We start from the raw sequence: 16552 nt of genomic DNA, 5'->3' as shown, positions 1-16552 counted from the left end.
ACTGTATGTATTGACTGCCAACTCAGTGGTCTCTTAAGAGGGCTGTGCTCATCCCTAAAAGTGTGTACCAAAGACAACCCATTCAGATTCAGGAAGAAAAATTGAAAATAATTTTGTCTTTTTAATCCTAAGCATTTTAATTCCATTTTTGTGTATGTTTTGTACTCTACATATGATTTTAAAATAGTCATACATATATTTAATTCATAAATAAACATATATTACAAAGTACACATTCAAACATTTTCCATTAAAAGTACAAATAATACACAAATAATACATTTGGAGACTCCCTAGTATATTTGTTTGTCAGGTGCCTCTACTAAGCATTCGATGTAATATTATTTCATTTAGTTCACCAAAAATCCTGTGAGGTATGTACTTTGGTCCCCATGATGAAGAATTTGATGCATAGAGAGGTTAGGTAATTTTCCTAGTCATTTATAGCTGGCAATTGGTGGAACTAGGGCCCAGGCTTAGATTTGTCTGGCTTAATCACTGCCACATCCCCTCTTATTCTTCTCTCCTAGAACCCAGGGTTGTTCTTCAGGCACAGTACAGCCTTGTGGATTAAATAAGTAAATCAAACGAAAGATTTAATCATATGAAGTACATATTAAGGCTTTCTTCTTAAGAAAAATTGTGAAAATTAAAATAAAATGTCTTTTTCATTGTAAAAGTATGTATTGGCAATGATGAGCCAACTAACATACCCGTGTGACACATTAGAACGCTTAATCCCACTTCTTGACCAAAAAACTGAAGAACAGCAAGTTACTTGTTCACTGCTGCAGCTAAAATCAAGCAGCTGGTATTCTCATGTTCACATCTGATTACCAAGCTGCTTTTTTTAATTGAAATATAATTTGTATGCAATAAAATTCACTCTTTTAAAGTAAGAAATTCAGGAGTTCTTAGTATATTCACAAGATTCTGTAACCATCATTTTGACCTAATTTCAGAACATTTTCATCACTCCAAAAAGAAAGCATATACCCACTAGCAGTCACTTCCCGTTTCCCTTTCCTTCAGCCCAGCCATCCTCTAATCTACTTTCTGTCTCTGTGAATTTGCCTATTCTGGACATTTCATATAAAGTAAATCACACAATATGTGGTCTTTTGTGCCTGGCTTCTTTCAAATAGCATAATATTTTCAAAGTTCATCCAGCCCTTCATTACTCTTTAGGCTGAATAATATTCCATTATGTGAATAAACAAAAATCCATTCCTCAGTTGATAGATATTTGGTTGTTTTCACTTTTTGGCTATTATGGATAATGTTTCTGTGAACATTTGTGTGTAAGTTTTGTGTGAACATATGTTTTCAGTTTTCTTGGTATAAGGTTAGAAGTGAATTGCTGGGTCACATGGTAACTCACCTGTTTAACATTTTGAGGAACTGCCAAAACTGTTTTCCAAAGTGGCTGCACCATTTTACTTTTCTGCCAATACTGTATGAGGGTTTCAGTTTCTCCACATCCTTGCCAACACTTGTTATTGTCTCTTTTTTATTGTAACCATCCTAATGGGTATAATGGTATCTCATTGTGGTTTTGATTTGTATTTCTGTAATAACAAGGATGCTGAACATCTTTGTATGTGTTTATTGTCCCCTCAACTACTTCTTTTAAATTTAAATTATTTGTTTCCTTATTCACTTTTGCATTTTTCATTGGGATATAAATTTTATTCTTCTTCTTATGATACCTATGTTGCCCCCAAGAACTCTGAAAGCATATTGAGTGCTCATGAAATGTCTATTAAAGATTGCATGGCTCCTCACAGTGCCATGCTGCTTGTGCCATGAACTATAAGGATTTAACTGAGTTTCCAGTGGCAACTTTTTAGGAAGTCTCCACATCACATTATCAGATAACAAGCTTTTATAAACCCCAAATTATGATGATAATAATGCTTTATTATAAAGCATTTAATGTCATAGGAACTCCAAGAATTTTTTTCAAAATTATATATTTTTTAACTTTTTACATTCCTATGAGGCAGAAAAGAAGCCAGAGAGTCCTCCAAGAAAGTGTATGTAGAGATATAAATATCTTAAAAATTCTAGGGTGTCTTGGAAAAAAAAATCCTTGTTAGTACAACCAGTGTTTCCAGATGTATAAGAAAATGTTCAAATTGCTTTTAAGTTATATGGCAGTTCTGGATGTAAATCACACTGCTCGTATGTGATGCTAATATTTTAGTAATGTTGAAATTAATGTTTGTTGTCAAATCTAGTTTATGCCAGAAAGAAAGGAAGGGAAAGTTTTGAAAATTCTATATGCCAATTTCCACCTATACTGTGAAATAATATTTATACTACCATCTAAAGATCTATAGTAGTAGTATGTTTCAAAAAGTACCTGATAGATGACATATACAGTGAATCCACCTTGGTTGGAGCTATGAGATCTTCCAGGCTTTCAGACCTTACAGGTTCCCATCTTACATTCAAATTTTATTTGATGGCTTTTACCAATACTAGTCATTCTCAATCGTACTGCAAGTTGAATAAATTTGGTCATTTATGTTTACAATGATGAAATTCATCAATTCACTCATAAACTGTGCTTTTTAAAATGGCAAATGTTTTAAAAAAAACTACTTTTAGTTTTTGTTTATTTACTTAATCTACAAAAACTGGTTGGGTACCTACTAGGCACCAGACCTAGGAAAGGCAGTGAGAGCAAAACAGTCATGGTGCTTGCCCTTGTAGAGCTCATAGCAAACCTGCCAACTCCAGAAACAATTCCATCACTGCAACTGTGATTAATGCTAAAAGTGAAAATTTTAAGATTCTGAGAGGGCATCATAAAGGAGCTGACCCAGTTTATGGTTGTCAGGAAAGGCTTCCCTGTGAAAGTGATACATAATTGAGGACCTGAAGGGAGCCTAAGCATTACCCAGAACACGAGGCAGAGGGGACTTGCATGTGCACAGGACTAAGGCAGACAGGACTCTGATGCTTTTGAGGACCTTAATGAAGGACAGAGTGGCTGGCTTGTGAGGAGCAAGCAGACAGGAGGCGGTATAATGGATGGGGCAGGTAGCGCATGGAGGCATGTTAGGGATTTGTGCCTCTGTCAATTGGGGAGCTGCTGCAGGGGTTAAGGCTGTGGCATTGTTAATAGCCATAGAATTAGCAAAGGCCAAATGACCCTTTGTTATTTTCCTCTTTCTTGGTCAGGAATATGACTGGCGAAACTATCAGCCAAGCCAGATGAGTGAATCCGAGTTACAGATGCTGGCGAGCCTACGGCGGCAACAAAATGAAGAACTGGAGGATGCTGGGACTTCCCATGGCCTGAGTGCCTCCCAGGTGGACAACTGTAATGTCAGCATAAGTACCAGCAGTGACGACACAACCACCTGGAACCCCTGCCTGCCACCCGTGAGTCCCCGGCTTTGCAGCTTCCTCTCATTGGTTAAGAAGGAGCAAGCTTCATTGCTTAACAAGGAGCAAGCTTTTTTCTAACAAATCCCAGCTTTGCCTGGAAAAGCCAGGACCAAAATGAGAACACTCCCTATGAGAAATAATCAGAGTCCATTCTGAAATAGTGTTTTAGAATGGGGGACGGAAGTTAGAAGATGACAGTCTTTTCTTAAATTGTTTTATTTACCTTCAGAAAAGCTTTGTATGATGATATATCAAACCACACATTGAAAGAACAAAAAGAACAATTTTACTGTAGACACTGGGTGTCCCATTGTATCCCCTGTTCCTAGTACAAGCCCTGTGGCACATACAAGAGGCTCAATATTTGTTAAATATATATGTATGAAATGAATGAACACAGAGGAAAAGACTGTAGTTATACAAGTACTGCTTGGATATGAAGACAGAAAAGAATCTTCTGTAGAAGTCACCAGATGTTCACTGACTCTTCCCTGTGGATGATGGGCTATGATAGGCACTGTGGATGCTTCAGAAGCTTATATTCCCATGTGTTTCCATAGTTAAAGCACTTCAGTATGGCCCATTGCCCTCACTATGGCCCAGCAGAGGTTGGAATAGGTCTTAGTCTTCCTGTTTTTCAGGTGAAGAAACTGAAGCGTGGGTCCAAGCTTCCACACCTGGTCAGTGGCAGAGCCCAGAGCAGAGCCCAGTTTTTTAACTCAGTCCGTTCTCTACAATACTGTTCTCAGGGACCTTACAACTTAATTGGAAAGACAGAGCATAAACATCAGTGGAACAGTTCAGTACGGCACAAGAAATGGCATAAAGCAGAATAATAAAATCATTGGTATAATAATGATAATTAGAGCTACCATTTCTTTAAGTACCTAGAGCCATTTTGAGACCTCCGCAGGCCTAAGAAACATTTACTTATAAGGCTACATTCAATATCATAGCAAACCGACTAAAATATACTTTCATCCAAAAGTAAATATGTTTTTGCTATAAAAATGTTTAAAGAAAACATAAAATAACTTTTACTCATTTATATATAACTATATAAAAATTGAGTTGAAGCATAGTTGACAGTGGATAAGTTAGGTTTTAAGTATTTAATTAAATACATATGAATTTTGTGATTTGCTTTTCGTATTTTAAAGCCAGTTTTTTCCAGGTCTCCAACATCTTTGTAGATCTTGGAAATCTCAGAGGCCCTGGCACCTAATGCCTTACATGTTATCTAGTTTACTCCTTATGGCTACTCTGTGTGGTAAGCACTGTTGCAGAGCTCTTGAGTAATGGAGGCTCTTGAGTAAAGTGAATCAGACCTAACCTGGTCTGACTCCTAAGTCTGGGCTCCTGACCACCATGATGTGGTGACTCAGTTGTCAAATGAGTGTTATCCAGTGGATATGTGGATATCCCATGGAAGGTGAGATTTCTGTGCTCTGGGGAGAACTTACACAGTCTTCATGGAGAAGAAATTCCATTTGGTTTGATGGGGGGATTAGTGCTCTTTATCCCTACCTTGCATACCTTCAGGTTTCTCTCGCCTCAGTTGTGCTTTCATTAAACACAACTGTCAAGCATACATAACACCTCTGGCAGCCTTGGTGCCAAAAAGTATCCACCCACCCAGAAAAATATCTGACTTCTGGTTACTCTGGTTAGAGTATCCTTGTAGCCAAGCTAAGATCGTAAGAGTCAGTTGCAGATTTTTACCAGTACAATTTGCAATAGAATTGAAACATTGCCTTTCTTATAAAATATTCCGCAGCAGTCATTTAAACTGCAAGTAAGAAAGAGAACAGTGGCCTCCTGATCGAGCTCATTCTGTCATGAAGTAGCTTGGAGACCAACATTACAAAGGGCAACCTGAGGAATGATTATTTATGGACTGAAAAGGCTGAACTCTTAGTTGCCCTGGATACAATGTTCTCATCACTCTCCTGTTCTGAAGGACTGAAATCTCCTGCATGACATCTATTCCACTCTAAAAGTATACAGCCAAAAATAAGACCTTTGGTAATGAACTTAATAACCCCTCTATTTGACCAAATGAGAAATTGAAATGGTTTGATTTTTTTAGACAGAGAAAATATTGAAAAGTCTACCTTTGGTACTCATGAGATATGTTTATTATTGCATCAGAGTCAGTCTATCTAACATTGGAACTACCACCAAATGGAAAATTGTATTCCTTAATGAACTCTGTAACTCGCTGCTTGTATAGAGTTTTTAGATAGAGCAATTTTACAAGCATCATTGTGGTCTTTTTGACAGCTCATGCTTTTCTCTTTAAAAGTTGCACAGGGACAGTGAAAAAGAAGAAATAAAAAAATTCATAACTTTATTCATCACAATAATACCCCCTTTTTTTTTTTTTTTTTTTTTTGAGACTGAGTCTTGCCCTATTGCCCAGACTGCAGGGCAGTGGCTCAATCTTGGCCCACTGCAACCTCTGCCTCCTGAGTAACTGGGATTACAGGCGCCCACCACCAGGCCCAGCTAATTTTTTGTATTTTTAGTAGAGATGGGGTTTTACCAGGCTGGTCTCAAACTCCTGACCTCAAATGATCCACCCGCCTTGGCCTCCCAAAGTGCTGGGATTACAGGTAAGCCACCGTGCCCGGCCTATCCCACTCTTCTTTTATCTCAGTGAATAATGTCAACATCCATATTGATCCTTTAACCAGAAATTTGGAAGACATCTTCATTTCTCCCACTTCTTTATCCCACATTTGGCTGGTCTCCAAATCCTAAGAATCCTCTCTCCTTTTTATCTCTTACCCCACCCTTCCTAATACCACAGCCTTGGCACTTTTCCGTTTTTCTTTTTTCCCCTTAATCCCATGACAAATTATGCACTTTATTTTTTTTTCAATATTTATTTTAGATTCAGGAGGTACATGTGCACATTTGTCACCAGGCTACATTGCATGATACTGAAGATTGGGGTACAAATGCTTCAGTCATGCAGGTACTGAGCATAGTAACCAATAGTTACTTTTTCAATCCTTGCCTTCTTCCTCCCTCTCTCCTTTAGCAGTCCCCAGTTTCTATTGTTGACATCTTTATTTCCATGAGTACCTGATGTTTAGCTCCTGCTTATAAGTGAGAACATGCAGTGTTTGGTTTTCTGTTCCTGCATTAATTTGCTTAGGATAATGGCCTCCAGCTGCATCCATGTTGCTGCAAAGGACATGATTTTCCTCTTTTTTATGGTTTATGCACTTTATTTTTCATCTGAATTCCTTCAATAGTCCCCTAACATCTCTGTGCCTCCAGTCAAGGCACTGTAACCTGGTGGTTAGGAGCATCAGCTCTGACATCAAATTGCCACGGTTCAAATCCAAGCTGTGACCCTTATAAAATGCTTGGCACTGTATCTGAGACATAAGTACTTAATAAATGAAGTTTAGCTGTCATTATTATTATCATTATTGTTCACATTAGTGATCTTCCTAAAACCCAGATCTGATATGATCTGATCTCTTTATTATGTAAAGCCTTTCAGTGACTCCCCATCACCTCTTTACTTTGACATACAGGAGCCCCCATGATCTGAGACTTGCCCTGTCTCCAGCCTCATCTCTCACTGCACCCCACCTTTCACTCCATTCTATAGTCCCACTTGTAATTCTCTAAATGCACTTTGCACATTATCCCTGTACCTTGGACCTGATTATCCTCAAGACTTAGCTCCAAAGTCACTGTAGCCCTTCTCCAGGCCTCATTGTGAAGGATACACCTTCTCTGCCACAAGAGTCAGGAGTATCTCCCTGAAAACTCTCACCACAAGCTTGCTTGTCTGTCTCACATTCACTCATTCCACACATATGTTTTTGAGTGGTACAATGTACTGTCAACTAGGCTGGCTTCTGAGGATACAGATAAAGCCTTATCCAAGCTTGAGGTGTGCACAGTTTTGGAGGGGAAGCCCAGGTGAATGGCTGACTGTAACTCAGGATGGCAAGTGATAGAATAATGAGTTATGGGAACACATGAGAGGGGGCGATTCCACCTGTGGGTTTCAGGGATGCTTTTACAGAGAAGACAACAGTTAAGCTGAAGTTCAAGAATGAGTTCAAGTTCACCATGTAGACAAGAGGGGAATGGAATTCCAAGTTCCAAAAGGAAGCCAAATTAAGTCTGTGGTGGCGGGGACAGTGGGGAGTCTCTCCTTAAGCAAGATAACCTCCTGTTAGTGCCTTTGTTTCTCTGTCAGCTTGCATAGCACTTGAAATGAGTTTTGCTTGTCTCACTACCCACCCCCCACCCAACATACACAGAGGGGAGCCACTCTGCTCCTGCCACACTGTCGACTTGGCTGTCACTTGGTGAGCCGTGCCCTGTGTTCAGCTCACGCCTTGCTCATCTCTTCTCTGTCTGGCAGCTCCCTCTCTACTTAGAAAATGGCTTTTTAATTTCTGTTTTGGTTTTTTGGTTTTTGGCTAATTTTTTATTAAAGACTTGTAGTTTTTTTGAGCCGTTTTGGGTTCACTACAAAATTGAGAGGAACCCTATTATCAGTGTCCCCCACCAGAATGGTAATTTGTTACAATTAATGAACCTCCATTGACACATCATTATCCCCAAACTCCGTAGTTCACATTAGCGTTCACTCCTGGTGTTGTGCATTTTATGGATTTGGACAAAGGTATAGTGACATGTATCTGCCATTATAGTATCATACAGAGTAGTTTCACTGCCCTTAAAATCCTCTGTACTCTGACTGTTTATCCCTCCTTTTGCTTATTTCTGAAGGCCCAACTCACTTGTCGCTGCTTCCCGAAACGCTCCTAAACCCTCATCCCACCCTGAACAGAATTATTCGCTTCCCTCTCTGGGTCCCTGTTACCTTCACGCTCAATTACAGCACTTATGACATCAGCTAACCAATGTTACCAATATCCCCAAGACTGCTTGTGAATTCCTTGAAGAGAGAACCCTGCCTGTGTTCTTTCATACCTTCTATGTTGGAGCACAAATGCTAGCACAAGGCATCACAGCCAGTTGTCAGTCATTACTTGAATGAATCAATCCATAATGTTTTGAAAAATTCCTTTTTTACATATGAGTTCAGGTCCTTTGCAGGGACATGGATGAAGCCGGAAACGATCATTCTCAGCAAACTAACACAGGAACAGAAAACCAAACACTGAATGTTCTCACTCATAAGTAAGAGTTGAAGAATGAGAATCCATGGACACAGGGAGGGGAACATCACACAGCGGGGCCCATTGGAGTGTTGGGGGCTAGGGGAGGGATAGATAGCATTAGGAGACATACCTAATGTAGATGATGGGTTGATGAGTGCAGCAAACGACCATGGCACGTGTGTACCTATGTAACAAACCCGCACATTCTGCACATGTATCCCAAAACTTAAAGCATAATTTTTAAAAATTCATTTTTTACTCTAAAATAAGGTAATTTTAATCAAGATTCCAAAATAAACATCAGCTTTGCTTTGCTTTGCTTAAATAAATCCTGAGTGATGCATGTAATATTTTCAATTCAAGATTTGATAAATGGATATTAAATATACACCCAAAGGAAAATCTCCTTCTGAGCAGGACCTGATTGCCAATAGGAAGAAAAAGAGATGTAGTCAGGTCCCATTCAGTTTAGCATTTTTACCTGACGACTTCACACACATTGCAGTCTGAAGCCAGAAAGCCTATGCAGAGTAAAATGAAGAGTCTTTAGCAAAATCCATTGTGTTTACCACAAACTTTGATTCCTCAGCATCTGTACAGTTCAGAGTAATATGTACTGTTTAAAAGGTGTTTAGATATAATAAATTAGTCATTTAAAAGTGTAATTAAATGTAACCATATTCCTCATAGCAAATTGGCTTTTGTAGGCATCTCTTGCTAAATAAATCAAGCCTACTGAGAAATCCATTGGCCTTTGACACATAAATTTTTCAAAGTTTCTAACTTAGAACCAAATTCAATTAAAACAATACTTTACAACTTCTGTGGAAACCAGGCTACAAGTAATCAATTTTGAAGAGTTTCTGTTAGGAGTAGCCCTCGTGAGATTTATTCACAAACTGGGCTCTCGGCAGCCTTCGGAAGGGCGATAGGAGTTAGTTATAATGAATTTTAAGTGAATTTTATCTTGGTGAAGGATTTTGATTGACGATAGCATAAAGCCATGTCGTGTGTGTGTGTGTGTGTGTGTGTTTCTTTTTTTAAGGAATAAGAATAGCTATCAATGGGCACTGCTTCATGTGATGCCCAAACAAATATAAACTCTAGATCGGTCAACCTGGGCTCAAATCCCAGCTCTGCCATTTCTGGACATGATCATCTTTGAAATGGGAATGATAAAATAACCTTCCTAATGTTGGCATTATGCAAATCGAATGAGTACATGAAATGCATGTGCCCAGTGCTTAGCAGAGTAAGCTCACACTGACTGTCAACTGCTGTTCCGCTGAGGTTATTCTCTTCAAAGGGCCACTTAAGTGATCAAAACAGAATTTCTAGGACATTTTCCCTTTTTATGATGACTGAGACCTGAAGGAGTAAGCAGAGATTCTGTAGTGCTTGTTTTGATGTGAGTTTAACTGTTGGCATACAGACTGACTCCCTCAGAGCCTTAAAAATAAACTCCTTTATTATTTTATTATTTCAATATTTCATTTCACTGTCCCTCCTCAGATGTAGATTCAAGAAAAGTAGGTTTATTGTGCAGCTTCCCTGTGAGCAGAATGTCATTCCTTCAAGTTAATAATTAACATAACCTGACCCGGGCGTGGTGGCACAGGTCTGTATTCCCAGCTAATTGGGAGGCTAAGGAGGATTTTAGCCCAGGAATTTAGGGCCCGTGTGGGTGACATAATGAGACCCCATCTCTTGAAAAAAAAAAAAAAAGAATTCCCGTAAGCTAATATCAAGCACATAAGTCTCTAGCTTACAAAAAAAAAAAAAAAAAAAGAAAAGAAAAACTCATTGCATGCATCCATCAACATGGCATGTTGCAGAGCATAATATTTGGAGAATAACGAGGCAAAATACACTTAATAAAATTGCCAGCATATGGTGAGGTTCTCAGACAAATTATTTATGGTCTTGATTAACCTTGCAACAACATTATTGCCATTTTCATAGGTTTCACATAACAACATAAAAATATTGTCTTTACCTTTTAACATGGCAGGATTATCTTATCTCCTGTTCTTTTATTTCGCCTTCATTTCGCTCCCTCACCCCAAAATCTCTAGCAGCTTGATCATGGAAAAGCAAAGCTTCTTGTGCTCCATGGTAGTTAATTTTATATGAATACTGTTTGCCTGGCACTAGCACATAGCAACAGCGCCACCAAAAGGCCGAGGTCCTGAGTTTCTGGGATCTGTTCTATTTCTTTGTTCGACAGCATATCAGCGTTTTTGCATGATATTCCTGGTTGCTGTGTATTCAAAATATAATATATTGGCATTTAGGCTGTTTATAGTTAATAGGTTTTAATTTGTTCTAATCTACAGATTCATTAACTTCTCAGCTCTCTTTGGGTAGAATGAGTTTTCTTTTATCCTTCTGAACTGAAAAGGTATGTAGTTGATTGTGCTAAGCTGCAGATAAATCATATGAGCAGATGTTCTTATACAGCTATAGAAATGATATACAAAAACTGATATTAGAGTCAGTGTAATATCTGTACTGTCAGGAGGAAATATTGAAATGTGCAAGTTGTTCTGTTTAGTGACTATGAAAGTCACCCCAGGAAATAAACTTTTCTTATTCTCAGAGTACTGTCTATTATATTTTATGATTGTCCCAAATTTAGTAACGTGGCAAAATTCATTTTTTAAATTTTAAATACATAATGATATATCTTGAGAATAAAACCAATGAATTTAATTTGTGGTAAGGAGAGTCGTATATATTTCAAATAAATGTATTTCTTCAGGGTCACTTTTCCTGCCACAAACAGAACTGATTTTGTCATATTTGTTATTCAAAAACTTAAATAGTCACCACTCTAGATGCACTCTCGAGCTGGAATAAACACTACAGACAAGTGGTTAGGAAGGTAAGCTGTGGACTCAGACTGCCTGGGTTCACATTCTAGCTCCACTCTTCCCGGCAGGCATGATCCTGGGTTAATACCCAGTGTCAATTTCCTCTTCTGTTAAATGGAGTTGTTCATCCTATTTATTTCACAGAATTGCTCTAAGGATCAAATGAGATCATATCTACCAAGAATTAACATAAGTACTCAATAACTATCAGTCACTGCCATTATGATGATAGTCATAGTTCATTGTAGATACTGGTTGCCATCCCTTTGCATCTACTTACGATATTCTCTGGGTATGGCTGAATGCCAAAATCGAAACAAATTCTGTATTATTTCATTGGTACTTTCACAGCATGCTACCTACCTAGAAATAGATTTACTGCTACATATGTATATAAACATATTGTAGGGGAGGAAAATATCTTTTTCTCATCCATCCTGGATTCATCGCCAAGGCCTCTGTTGTAACAAAAGACAGATTAGCAAAAGAAAAACATACAAATTTATTTCATGTAAGTTTTCCATGATACAAGAGTCTTTATAAGGAAATGAAGACCTGAACAAACAGTGAAACTTGAATATTTTTACTCTAGGTTTGATGAAGAGGGGAAAGTGGTGGAGAAATGTGATTGGGCAAAGGAGATATGAGCTAATGGAAATAAACGAAGAAAATCAGCAAAACCTTTGTTCAGATTCTTCTCTGTGTCGTTGTGTCTTCAGAGATAAGGATGTTCCTTTCTTCAGGGGATAGGGAGGGCATCTCTCAAATGAGCATCTTATGACCTGCTCCAGGAGGTGGTCAGAAAATCCTACCTATGTTTTATGACCACCTGCAGGGGAGAACAGGGGAAGGTGAGAGTGACCTTCCTGCTACTGCGAATGCCATATCCTGAACTCCATTAATATCCATTTGTAGGTGAGGATGTCTGGCTTCAGACAGCTAGTTGTTCACCTTTCTATCTGTTCATGTCAGCAGTTTTTATTTGAAAAGTTTCCATTGGTTACTTTTTTGTTTTTCTAACACTTAAAAATCACTATGAGCAAAGATGGAAAGGGATCAGTCTGTATAGTCCAAAGCGAGGAGGGGCTGAGTCACAAACAAGATAGGATTCTGTAACCACTTCTATTTTCCAAGGGATGGAGTAAGTCATTTGGAATAGAGGTTTGGGGATGGGTATAAATAGAATTAATAGTATAAAATTAAGAAATGGAAATTCACCTGAATATCAGGACTGTGATGCTTAGAGAGTTATGGAAATGCCTCTGAAAATAAATAGACAGAGGTCCATTCACTGGAGGCCTGAGTACAGCTGAAATACTGGACGAATACCAATGAATTTGTTATTGGGAGTATTTCTATACCAGTGTGAGTTCGTCCAGAGAACCTGTTAGGCCCTTTGCTTGCTAATTTCTTTTTTGCTGTGAAATAATAAAGCCTAAATCATAGAACCAAATTTCACTTGCAAATCGCTGAAAGTCTTATTTCTCTAGTGAGATCAAATATGTCTTATGACATGTTTTTCCTTCCACTATTCTCCCAGCTGTTGTTTCTTATTACTGAAATGGTGATGCATTGATATTGGTTCAATTACCAAAGTATCTGAGTACATTTAAATTCATGGTGCATAACAGGTAGTCAGGCTAAGTGACTGTGATTATCAGATGGGGTGTTTGATTTAAATTAAAGGAACACTTCCAAGAGATAATTTATAGAGGAAGACAGTTTACTCTGAAGAATTTCCATCACCTACGTCATTAATATTTTGAGACTTACTGTAATGAGAAATATCTAGAAACTAAGGAGTATGAGCTCTGTATATACAGGCACCATGGCTACGTTGTTTTCCTCAGTCAGGGGCCACATTATGATGGGTGAGAAAGCCTTAACCACCAACTCCACTGGGTATGGAAGTAGCTAAAGCTCTTTGAATGCAGTTTAAACATGTTTACTAAACTAAATTGTAATAAAATGAGAACGTTGAAAATGATTTCTTATTAGAAACGTTGTTGCTAACCACATAAATACTTAGAGCTGATGTTCAAACAGAAGACAGAATTTTCTCCCTTTATAGAACAAAGGAAAAAGATCAAGTCTCGTTGGAAGCAAGTGTTTAAGGCTACATGAGATATAGTTGTTCAGCTATGTTTTGAAATGTAACTGAAAGGTTTCTTGTGGAGGGAATATTTGAGATTTCACATTTTTGTTAGGTATTGGCATCATTTTTTTCAGCTTGTTGATCAGTACTTGAGGTTGTGTTATACACTTGGCGAAAATGACCACCTTGACCTAAGATTTACATGTGTAATTCTCATTAGTGGTAATAGAAATTATCTTTACAAACTTACTAACATTGAGACTAAATATGTTTTCTGTGTGTCTGGGTTTCTGTTATTAATGATGCTTGAACTGCAGCATTAGTTCCATGAGATATCTTCTTTGGTTTTGTTTTCCTGTGTCTGAAAATATCAACCAATGTTAACAGCATAAAAATTCCACAAAGAGGAAAATCTCAATAAATGAACTTTAATTACATCATAGATGCTTTGAGGTCCAATGACTGGGCCACTAAAATAATAATAATGATAAATGTGATTTCTCATTTATACCACTCTGCAATTTGCTGGATCTGTAAAATAAACCCATACCCTTCTTGTGGGTTGTGTCCAAGGAAACAGTTACAGTAATGAGAGTGCATGTGAATTTACATGTAAATAGGTTTGTGCTGATTAAACATTCACAAATGTTTTGTCTTTTACAGCCTGTCAACCAGGGTCACCACTATCAGAAAGAAATGAACCCACCTTCTCCTTCTAACCCCCGGTAAGAATCATTAATAATCTACATGGTTTTTTTTTGTTTTGTTTTAACTTAGAAGATTGTAGATTTTTCTTGGTTTTCTGAAATTGTTTTCCAAAACTTCTGGCTTCTAAACTTATGTTCTTTCAATCCTAGTTCGTCTACTTGTCTTCTTTGGACTTTAGAATAGTGGTAACAGTCTACCTAGGTTTAAATATCTACCTTTTACTAGCTGTGAAATTTTGGGTAAGTCATTTGACTCCATGTAATTCAGGCATAAGAATTATTTCATAGAATTTTGGGGAGATTCAAATGAAAAATTCTTAGAACAGTTCTTGGCACATAGCAAGTTCTTACTAAGTGTTAATTTATTCATTACTTTATTTGCATAACTATTTTTTTTTAATAGGTGTCTGATGTTTGGTACATTTTAGGCATAAATCTTTTTTATATCATCTGGTGCCCTTAAATTTATCAAGATAGTTTATAAAAGTTCAAATGACCAGTCTCTTTTTTCATAACTTTAAAAGTTTATAATCTCAAAATTATTTTATTTCAAAAATGTCATTGGTATATGAGTCATTTGTCACTATGGAAAAACCTCATTATTTTTGGTTCATTGGGAACAAGCAGATCTGAATTTGAGTTTTGAAATACATGTTTTATTATTCTATAACTTTCTGATAAACAAGTATATAAGCTAGTTTATCCATATAAATCAGTATTACCTTATCAGTTTTTATCATACACTAGGAAATTATTGAAAAGTCCACATATCTTAAGTCTACCTACAGAGTCTTAGTTACTGTGATGCACTTCATTATCCAAATGCATCTGACCTGTACTGTGGGCTGTCCTATGGAGGGTGTGTTAACTATTGCATGGTGTCTGAGTTAAGACTCTTTGGTTACACACTACAAAACAGCTTAGCTAGTATTAAAAGACAGAAAGAGATAAGGAGAAAGAGTAAGAAAGGCGGGTTGGCGGATGGTTGTTGAATAAGATACGGGGCTGTATTCTAGAACTCAAAGGCCGCCAGGCCTCAGGAGGGGCCTGAAACTGGAACTAGAAAGGCAAGAGGCAGCCAGGCAGTCTCTTCACTCCATCTCTGCTTGCTTCCTCTGCTCCATTCGTCTAAAGACCAGCTTTCTCTGCTCCATGGTCCACATATGGCCATTTGACAGCTCTTAAGTGTACATATCACAATTCAACATACATGTAGAGGCTGACAGACTACGTCTCAACTTCCTTTTTCGAGAGAGAATGTGATTAGTGTAGCTTGGGCCAAGTACCCATTCTGGTCCAGTCAGCAATAAACAATGAACCAAGCCGTGTAAAATGAACATGGCTTCCAGGAAACCACGTAAATGGTTTACAGGACTTTTATTGGGACCCAGAATATTCATGACACAGATGAGTAAATGTTCTTTACTAGTAATCTCTTCTAAATGTTTCTATTCTGTACACCAGCTCTGGTCATTCGTTCATGTTACCTAGTAGGGTGAATTGTCACTATCATAAATAGATATATTAAAGAGTTTAAAACCGAGATTAGAATTTCAATATATATAAGAAGGTGTTTTAACATTCTTAAAATTAGCTATCTCTTGATAGGTGAACACATCGCTAAGAATCTTGCAGCTCATCTAGATTTGCCTAACAAATTATTTTTCTCTATGTATGAGTAAGCTTTCAAGGTAACTGGAAATCCAACTTTGGTCCAAATTATAACAAATTAAGAATTTGGGCCAGGCATGGTGGCTCATGCCTATAATCCCAACACTTTGGGAGACCAAGGCGGATGGATCACCTGAAATCAGGAGTTTGAGACAAGCCTGGCCAACGTGGTGAAACCACGCCTCTAATAAAAATACAAAAATTAGCTGGGTGTGGTGGCGTATGCCTATAATTCCAGCTACTCAGGAGGCTGAGGCACGAGAATTGCTTGAACCCAGGAAGCAGAGGTTACAGTGAGCCAAGATGGCACAAGTGCACTCCAGCCTGGGCGACAGAGTGAGACTCTGTCTCAAAAAAAAAAAAAAGAACTAATTTGTAGTCTGAACAAATGAGAATGATAGTAAGATATGTTAGACAGTGGGGCCATTTGTTTCAATAAAAGGAGAAAGGGGACCTAATTCTCATAATCTCAGACAAGCCTCTGACCTCTCCAGATCTTTTTAATAATACGAATACCCTCATGTGTAAAAGCAACGACTTGAGTTGCATGCTCTCTGAGGCCAATTCCAACTTTATGATTCTGTGACTTTTACAAGACTCATTATAACCTTTACTTCATAAACCAGTCTCGCCATTGAAGGATCA

At 37.9% G+C, this 16552-nt stretch overlaps 1 protein-coding gene and 1 long non-coding RNA gene across 2 annotated transcripts in view; one reads left to right on the top strand and one right to left on the bottom strand.

Annotated features, from left to right (window-relative positions):
* The window catches only part of LOC114676368 (uncharacterized), a 204573-nt gene extending 193911 nt beyond the window's left edge, over positions 1-10662 (bottom strand). The window contains exon 1 of the long non-coding RNA XR_013414097.1: positions 10558-10662. This is a non-coding gene — a long non-coding RNA (uncharacterized LOC114676368). The remainder of the gene's footprint in view (positions 1-10557) is intronic.
* CFAP20DC (CFAP20 domain containing) overlaps positions 1-16552 on the top strand; it is a 298458-nt gene that overhangs the window by 224635 nt on the left and 57271 nt on the right. The window contains exons 14-15 of the mRNA XM_001093761.5: positions 3190-3393; positions 14193-14254. Coding sequence (XP_001093761.4) covers positions 3190-3393; positions 14193-14254 — 266 coding nt within the window. The remainder of the gene's footprint in view (positions 1-3189; positions 3394-14192; positions 14255-16552) is intronic.

Source organism: Macaca mulatta, chromosome 2 (genome assembly GCF_049350105.2).
Source record: "Macaca mulatta isolate MMU2019108-1 chromosome 2, T2T-MMU8v2.0, whole genome shotgun sequence".
Classification (NCBI taxonomy): Eukaryota; Metazoa; Chordata; class Mammalia; order Primates; family Cercopithecidae; genus Macaca; species Macaca mulatta.
This window is presented reverse-complemented; position numbering and strand designations above follow the sequence as displayed.